General features: G+C 35.2%; 2 protein-coding genes across 2 annotated transcripts in view; one reads left to right on the forward strand and one right to left on the reverse strand.

Annotated features, from left to right (window-relative positions):
* LOC123672251 (UPF0746 protein DDB_G0281095) overlaps positions 1-9161 on the reverse strand; it is a 54396-nt gene extending 45235 nt beyond the window's left edge. Inside the window, exons 1-2 of the mRNA XM_045606279.1 lie at positions 8884-9161; positions 882-1106 (exon numbers count right to left, since the gene is read on the reverse strand). Of these exons, the coding sequence (XP_045462235.1) occupies positions 882-1106; positions 8884-9111 (453 nt within the window). The 5' untranslated portion in view covers positions 9112-9161. The remainder of the gene's footprint in view (positions 1-881; positions 1107-8883) is intronic.
* LOC123672250 (piggyBac transposable element-derived protein 3-like) lies at positions 2767-5300 on the forward strand. The gene is made up of 2 exons (XM_045606277.1): positions 2767-2996; positions 3215-5300. Exons 1-2 carry the CDS (start codon positions 2977-2979, stop codon positions 5031-5033), a joined length of 1839 nt encoding a protein of 612 aa, XP_045462233.1. The 5' UTR covers positions 2767-2976; the 3' UTR covers positions 5034-5300.
* Positions 9162-9802: the final 641 nt, after the last annotated feature.

Below are 9802 nucleotides of genomic sequence, written 5' to 3' on the forward strand. Positions count from 1 at the left end.
GATGCCTTTCTCATAGAGGCCTTTGTCCTTAGTGGCAAAACATTGAGACAGTCGATTTTCACAAGCCTCTGTTGAAGCGAATTTTTCACCAGCAAAATTGTTCGCTATGGACAGAAACCGATATCACATGTTGCCAGATCCGGACTATGCATCCACTTTATGAAGTGGATGCATAAGAACCTCCTAACCAAGCTTCCGGAGCTTCTGGTGAGTCACTATCGAATTGTGTGGCCGGGCGTTGGTTTCAAACGATTTTTTGTGCATCGAGATTTACGACAGTTGCATGGTGTATCTTCGACATCGAAATTACCGAAACGGAATCGACGAAACCAAAATTGTGCGTGATTGGCGATTGGCTTTTACAGTATCATTTTCATTTTTAATGAAAAAAAAATTGTAAAGTATAGCGTATTTTCTCTTTGAAGAGCGTTCAAACCAAACTGAGTCAACAAATCACTAAACTGTCAGAAAAGGTTCTGTAGTACGAAATCTCATATTTCTAACGATATCTACGGTAACCTAATCGGACTTATACAACGTGAGATACAGATAACTAAAGCCATCTTTTCGGAAGATAATGGATTTCTCTTAACAACACCTAATATTATTTTGCAGAAGAGTAACGTTATGTTATGTTCAATTCGTTTATTTTATACTTATACTCACTTAGTTCCAATGGAATATCTAAGTTGTTATACATATAACACCCTCGAAAAAATCGGGACAATGAACCTTTGTGTACCTATTGAGTTTTCAGTGTTTTTTTAATATGCTTATGCCAGGGGTGGATATGGATGAGATGGGTATATTTGGGAATTTAAACGTGATAATTCCGAAGAGTAAACAAATGTGTTTATTATCGCTGAAAAGATTCAACTCACATCATATTCTTCCTCTTCTTCCTTCTCTACCGCCTGCTGTTCCTTCAATTTGTATCCTTTAGCAACAGGTTTTTGCTGCACGTACCTCACTTGTTGTTGTTGACCGCCATATGATTGTTGCGTTGCTTTTCTTGGTATAGGATAGTTTTCTCTGGGTTCGGCTTGTTGTTGGGCAGCTTGGATTTGCTGCAGATAGTGAGGACCACCGAACTGAGCCTTCTGTGCCTGGAATAACACATACAATGAATTTCGGTATTCGGACGATATGATAAGAATCATATCCCAAGAAAAAAAATCATCGGATAAAATAAGGCCAACACAATGGTTTTTTCTTTCTTCTTTCAACGTGAAATATATCGATACTATTTTCATATATTTTGGTGTACAAGGATATTGTGATATGGCCGATACTATAGTGGTATTTACATTGTTGTCAGATCATTCCTTTTTCCGGAATTTTAATGAACTTTGTTATTTATATGGATCACCCTATCAATTCACATCGCCAAAATTCTTGGACCTTTTATGTTTATGAAACAATATTGATACATGTCAATAAATGTATTAAAAAGTAGGTTCATTTAATTAGTTTATGTAACTAATGCACTGGCAGAATTCAATCTTAAGAGGGGTTATACCATCATTTTATATCTGTCAAATGGATAGGTGAGTTTTTCTATTTAGGCATAGGTATTAGGTTTCTTCTGAGTCTTAAATGAATTTCAGCAAATTCCTGTACCCGATGGGTACTAGGCATACTATTTACTTGAAGATTAATTAATTCAATATCATCGGTAACCAAAGTAACAATGTAAATAGCGTCATTGTTGGTTGATTCTAATGCAGATAATTCAACAAGATAAAGGGGATAGCAGATAACATTTTCCTCTTAATGAAATAATAGCTCAATGATGTTTTTATATAATTCAAGAATCAAACACGTGAACTCCTTTATTCACAAGAACGATCAAATATCTCGATATCTTATAGACTCATAGGCATTTGAATGAATTTCGATTAAATAAGATTCAAACTGCAACTATTCGAAAGAGTTCATATATGTACCAAGAAAAATAATCCTGGATGTGTTTATTGGCCTGATCATAATATAATCATACTCTAAAAATTGTTTAAATATCTTATATTCCTACCTACTGAAACTACTAAACTTCGTTCAAATAGTGCAATCGATAAAAAACGAGAGCAAAAGAATTGGTTTGGAAGTTTTGGGTGTGGGCTGTGGATGATTCTCTTGAGATAGAATTCGGTAATGGTGCGAATGAAATTTGGTATTGCACATCTCTTGTTTATGAACTTTCCACAGTTGATATTCTAGAATATGTTATTTATGTTTATTTGAATCTAAATGAACATATATCTAATGTAGAAACCAAATTCTAAAGAAAAAAATCGTCGTTTCAGCGGAATTTATCCAGAGTTTTTCTAGAAAATTGAGAAAATTTTATTCCTAGAATTTAAAAAATATATTTTTTTTCCACATTGATGCCCTCACTTGAAAATTCAATAGACGATTCTAAATTGATAAAGAGGTTTTGAACGATCATTTCACGGAATAGTCGAAACAATTATGAGAACAAAATAATCATACTTTGATGTGTGTCAGCATAAGAGAATAACTGTCATTGTCTTAATGAATTCGTACCTAATAATTTTTTCGACTACGAGTTTATGCAAAAACCTCGAAGAAAAACCCAGAAGCAGCCTAAGCATTCGCGAAGCTACAGGCAAGTAGATCTTTCCAAGGTCCTCATTTTGTATGTTTAGTTTTGAAGATTATTTTTGACAATAAATTTGAAGTTATTTGATGCTAGTTTTGGGATTTTTATTGATGTTGAATAAAGAACATACATATAACAAATTCTTAACCCATTACAGCCCCGTGGCAACTTAAGTTGCCACGGCGCATTCGACTACATTCTATGCGCACGCGCATAGATATTGAAGTTCCATTGGTAAATTCCGGTCATGTGATATGTCCTGTCTCGAATAGCACAAACGTCAGTCAGATATTGTCAAACAGTGAGTTAGTGTATAACGATTTATTCAGAGCTCTTGAACTTTTTCATTCACCATAATGGCCGTCGATGAGAGATTGTAAGTATTCTATTTCAATAATGCATGCACATTTGTATTTTTGTACCAGTTTTATTCAATATGAATTCAGCAGTATATTTCTTCTTCACAGTAATATTTTCATGCAATATTTTGCTTTTGCCATACGGGCAAAGTTTGATGGCAACTAAAGTGGCCAACGGGAACACGTGACAACGGTTTCTGCAATATTTACATTTCTTACTGAATGATTTCGACAGGTATACTCGTGGAAGATCAGGCACTGGATTACTTCTTCATGAATTAATTGACCTTATCGAGAACGATGAGGACATATCAGCCACCAATATAGCCATATGTCCACCTGATGAACTTCCTGGTGCAGATACAGATAAGGACTCTGATTTATCGGATGAAGAGGTAGTTGGAGATTTTGACCACCTTCCTGCCCGTATATTACGCTCTCAGGTGGAAATGCAGAATCCAGAAATCGATGATGATCACGGCAATCCAGTCGTCCAAGATGAGAACCATTCAGAAGAACCTAGACCGACGACTTCTTCGCAGACAAGAGTAAGAAGCACCAAACGTAAGCGTCCCACAGAACGTACTTGGAAGCCGAAAATGAATGGGTTATCTTCAAGTATTCCTGAACTTGAATGCGAATACCGACCGGTAGCAGAAGATCTTCTGAAAGAAACGGTAAAAAGCCCTATTGAGGCTTTTAGGGCTTACTTCTCGGAAGATTTATTGAGTCATATCGTAACCGAAACTAATCGTTATGCTATGCAGAAACTCGTTCACAACCTGAATGCCACTGCTGAAGAAATGATTACATTTGTCGGAATTATGTTGATGTCAGGTTACCACCCTCTTCCATATAGAAGACTCTACTGGAAACAAGATCCAGATGTTCATTCGCACTTAGTTTCCGATGCCATCCGTCGAAACCGATTCGATGAACTGATAAGTTTTATTCACCTTGCCAACAATGAAAACAATGATGGAAGTGATAAAATGTACAAGGTCCGACCTATTTTTGATCACCTCAACAACTCTTTCAAACAAATCAGTCCTGGGCCCACTATTAGTATCGACGAGAGTATGATTCCTTATTACGGAAGGCATGGGTGCAAACAGTTTATTCGCGGAAAACCTATCAGATTTGGGTTCAAGTTATGGGTTGCCGCGGATCCATCTGGATACATCCATCATGTTGAACCCTATTGTGGAAGTTCAACTCGTCTTCCAGAAACTGGACTCGGTCAAGGAGGTGACGTAGTAATTGGACTTGTAGACCACATGAAATTGTCAAAGGGTATTCGACTCTACTTTGACAATCTTTTTACATCGGTTGGGTTGTTGGAAGAGCTTAGTTCTAGAGGACTTGGTGGAACTGGTACTCTGCGTGAGAATCGCTGTAGTGTTTCAATGAAACTTCCAGATAAAAAAACGTGGAAAAATAAACCCAGAGGTGAAACATCCACCAGTTCTTCAGGAGATATTTTAGCAGTCCGTTGGAATGACAACAATGTTGTTACTGTACTTACTAATTGTGATAATGTACATCCTATGTCAAAGTCAAACCGATACTCCAGAATTGAAAAGAAGGTCATTTCTGTCAAAGTACCAGGTCCTATTGCTCGTTACAATAGTAACATGGGTGGAGTAGATCTTTCTGATCAATTTTTGGCTTCCTACCGAAACAGAATCAGGTCGAAAAAATGGTGGTGGCCTTATTTCTCTTGGACTGTGGATGTATGCAGCACACAAGGTTGGTTACTGTATCGTCGCCTTGGGCATGATATTCCTCTATTGGATTTCAGACGTCAGTGTGCTATTTTCATTCTGAAGTCTTACGGCAGTCCTCCAATGGTAGCAGGAGTTCGATCATCTCTAGAGTTCACACCAGCTCTCGAAGAAATAAGAAAAGATCGAACAGATCATTTCATCGAAAAAGGTGAATCCAAGTATCGCCGTTGTAAAGTATGTGGCAGGCGTACAATTTTTGTATGCAAGAAGTGTGAAGTTCCTGTTCATCCTGATGAGTGTTTCAAAATTTTTCATGATGTAAAATAATAATATTTTATGTAATTTCATAGGAAATATTATACGGTTGAATCACAATAGATGTATACGATTGATATGCTAGTTTTATTGTACTTTGGAAAATTTCTTCATGAATTATCCCAGTGGCAACTTAAGTTGCCGCTTCATAGTAACTCTCCTGCATGTTCGATCATTATTTTTATAACACAATATCACTTTTTGAGTCTAAATAACTCATCAGACAAAGTTTCAGTTGAAAATCTTCACGGGGGAATTATGGGCTTTAATGGGTTAATACTGACATTTATAAACTAAAGTTCCTCAATAGATTTAGAGATTTTTAGAATTAGAGATCAAGCAATGATGTAATGCTCATTTAGATGACTATTGAAAATTTGTAACTCTTCAACTATTGAATGTGATATATAGCGGTGAAAAATATTATGTATATTCATTGCCATCGTAGTAATATAAGTTCGAATTTTGTGATTCTATGCATTCAATTTTGGAAATATGAATTTTCTCAAGATTTGAATTCAAAATTCATGGACCCCATTTTCTTGCTGGCAGGATCAATATCGTATAACAACCGATTCTTGTAGAAAATTTAATTCGAACAGATTGAAGAGTTTCCGAGAAAAGTAAGTACTGGATTACAAACGAACGGATTTTCTTAATCGAATTTAAAATTAATTTCAATTTAAGTTTTCAAGTTAATTAAAATATCAAATGTTTCTTATTAAGGATTCATCAAGCGAAGTAGCTTGATATTTAAACCAACTACGTTACCTGAGAATCAAGCTCGTGAAAAATTATATACTTGACTTGATTTGAGATATTTATTGCTTGACTTGATATCAAGCTACTAACTTGATCGAGAACTTGATATCAATTGAGCTTGATACGCACGATTCGCACGTCATATATTTCTGTAAGCTCGTGCCAGCTTAGACAAAATAAGGGGATTCCACGAACTCTGAGATGACTGAAACGATCGCAAAAGGGTGGCGACGGTGGCGTAACTACGGTTGGCTCATGGAGGGCGTTACCACCACTTTGAAAAAGCAGAATCTTTCAATTTTTTTTAATTAATTTTACTCAAACAGTCACTGCCTTTTTTTATTTCTTCTAATCTTCTAATTGGGGTTTATGGTCAGAATAACCCTCCTCGTAATGCCTATGATCACCAGTCTGACTTTTTTCGTAGTTTTCTTGCATTTCAATGAGAGGCAGAAATCTATTGGTGGATTTTGATAGTTTTAGAAATATAACATTTTGAGTATCAGCTCTAGCGGCGGAAAAATGAAGATACCGAGGCGTTTGGTAAAAGGAATGCCAAGACTGTTTCCATGAATCAATTCATTGTTCATTGAGGTGAACACTCATGTTCAAAGAATTCTTTATGTGATTATTTTATCTTGAACATCTTTTCCACCGATACATTGCCTTCGGGAATATTCTAAGATATTAGGGGAGAGAACTTTACATCAGTGAAGCCAGCAGAATCACTTTGAAATAATTTATTATAGGTACTATTGAAAAATATTTTCCTCTCAAATTGTCGGAGGATTCGCGGCTTCTGTTAGCTCAACGTTGAGCTAGCAAAACCTAAAAGCCTCATTATGTATCTAATCATAAAATGCTTGTTAGTTTCTCATTATTAAGTAACTGTATTTTGTTATTATACAGGGTGGCCATTTGAAAACGAAACAGACGAGATTACAGATGAAATAAAGTTTTTCGATAGAAATGCTCGGACAGATCGATTTCTGTTTCGAGGGGGACAACTTAAGATGTAGGTTACGGACGCATAGCGCTTCAACCCTTGCTGCTACAACCCCCACCCCCAATTTTTGAATAGGGAAGATGGGGTGAGTGATACCTCAATTTGAAGGTATTTTTATACTGATTTCAGCCCAGTAATTGTTTTCTCATTTTATGCATTAGTTCTCGAAATATTCATGCGTTAGTTAGTTAGGAAGGAAGCCACAGTCATGGTTGTTTTGAAGCTCAAAATGTCGATTTTTCACAAAACACTACAAGTGCCATGAAAACACCACCTCATTTTCAAATACTTAGTTAAGAATATTTCGAGAACTAATTCATAAAATGAAAAAACAATTACTGTGCTGAAAAATCAGTATAAAAATACCTTTCAAATGAGGTATCACTCACCCCATCTTCCCTATTCAAAATTTGGGGGTGAGGGTTGTAGTAGCAAGGGTTGAAGCGCTATGCGTCCGTAACCTACATCTTAAGTTGTCCCCCTCGAAACAGAAATCGACCTGTCCGAGCATTTCTATCGAAAAACTTTATTTCGTCTGTAATCTCGTCTGTTTCGTTTTCAAATGGCCACCCTGTATATAGTGATTTAATTTTGGTTTCCGTTTCAAAATACTTGATATATTTTGTTCTTCTGTACAATATAGTTTAATAAATAAAAGTGCTTTTTGCAAGGTTCCTTCCTCGGTTCCTTCTCATTTAATCATTTTTTTATTGATAAATAAATACTTGACTTGACTTCACATTGAGAAACTACTACTTGACTTGATTTCAAGTCAAGCCAAGTCAAGTAGCTTGAATATCAGGTCAATCCGCGAATCTCTATTTCTTCAACCTATAATAACATTAGTGGCTTGCCGCCAGTTTGATAATGTGAGGAAGAAGGCTTGAAATTCCAATGAATACTTCCAATTTTTTAATTTTCTATTGGTATTACTGCGCGTGGCCGATGCAAGAGCATTTTTTCAGGTGTTTGCCCTCGCTACTCCCAAAGTTTGCCTCAATATAATAATCTTAAATAATTTGCCGTGGAAGAATCACAACTGAGTACGACGAATTCATCATATATCAATTCTTCTTTTTACATGATGAACCAATTCTTATAGAATAATTGAATAACTCACTATTCCGATATTTGATATTCCGTTATTACATAGTCTTTCAAGTATATCATGAAATAGTTGCCTCTTAGGTATAGATGGTGTTCATAAATTGGAGTTACAGAAGAATATGAGAGATTCCTTAAATGAATCTAAAAAAAAAAATTCCATAAACACTTTGTTTTCGAAATAGAGTGTTTCTTGTAGCCCTATACTTTTTTGTTATGATTATACCAGTTTATCGCATCTTCGATAATCTTCGCTACAGATTAGTTGGACAAGTAGGTACCAAAACTTATAATGAATTTATTCACCGCATACTAACTTGATAATGATTTGGATTCTCCTGAGAATTACTAAAAAATTGTTTGAATTTTTTTTCTCCAAATCGGTAGATGAAACTATGAAACTACAAGAGATTAAAAAGTGTACCTACTGCTGGATCAAGGTTTCTTTTACATTTTTTTTAAACTACCAGTATCAATTAAAAAAAAGTTTTGTAGGAAAGAAGGGGGATCTATTCCAGGAAAAATATCAAAATTAACATATCATAAATGATAGAAATTTTGAATTGGAATATTCATGCTAAATTTAATTTGAATTGTTTTTGAAGCTAACGTGCTATGAGAAAAAAATCTAGAAAAAAATATCAAATTTTAATACCTAGTAATTCGAAAACAAAGCATTTATGGACCCATTTTTGTTTGACCTCCAATTAAGGAATTCCCAATATACTTATATTTTGAGATTTTCAATGAATTATACGCTTCAGTATAAAATGATATCGAATGACATTATTCCGTGTTTTTGGCTGCCATTTTAAAGATAATTTGGTATCCATCATATCAGCATAGAACAGATAAAATTGATGTCATTTCCAAACACTAGAAAGATAGAAATGACGTTATTTCATTGAATATCTTCGCGATCTCAAAATTAATAAAATATCAAAACTATCGAGACTATTTCGGTGAAATTGATTTGAATGAAAGTCCTACCTGCCGGTCAGCAGATTGTTGTTGTTGCGTTGCATACTGCTGCAATCCTTGCCCTCTACTTCTGTCATAACTTGTTTGTGCAAGATACTGAGTTGCATCAGGTTCTGTCCTATATTTCACTGTCGGAATAGCTTGAGCACTCACATACTGACTACTGTACAAGGGTTGAGACGCAGGTTTGGCAAAAGCACCACCCAGTACTAATACAGAACATACTATAAACCACATTTTTCGTATATTTTCCGATTAACGATTTGAGTAAATTGATTTTATAGGAATATAGACGCACCGAGCTCCTAGGTGATATTTATACTCTCGTTTTACCCTACTTGTCTGATACATCGGCAAGCTTGGGAAAGTAAAATATCGGAGAAAGGTATTGCGCAACTACTCACTGCAACTTGCACTAGTTCTAATAGATCTTATTCAATGGTACGGATAATATATTTGGTTTGAACTTCATTCATTCTGCCAGATGCAATTTATTTATTTCACAACTCAGATATCTTCAACCAAAAAAATCATCTATGAAACAAATAATATCCGAAAATAAACAATATGCCACAATAAATTCTCTCAACTTATAGAAAAATCAAATTTATTCATTGCTTATATAGGGTGGGCCAAGGTCGGTATTTTAGACTTTTACGGAGAACGGAGAGTACGATTTTATTGAAAATTTGGTCGCTTGGCTGCGGTGTTGCCGCTTTTATCAAAAAGTACTAACAACTTCTATTTAAAATAGAACACCCTAGATATAATTATTTTTTTCTGTTTGCCATAGCCTCTTATGTATTAACTTCCTCGGCCCTATCTCTAGCGGTTTTCGAGTAATCTATCTACTTCTTTTTTTGTGCAAAACATTGCTTCAAATAAATATTCATCACTTCGGTATTTGGAATCTTAGCAAGCTGAAATT

This window comes from Harmonia axyridis, chromosome 2 (genome assembly GCF_914767665.1).
Source record: "Harmonia axyridis chromosome 2, icHarAxyr1.1, whole genome shotgun sequence".
Taxonomy (NCBI): domain Eukaryota; kingdom Metazoa; phylum Arthropoda; class Insecta; order Coleoptera; family Coccinellidae; genus Harmonia; species Harmonia axyridis.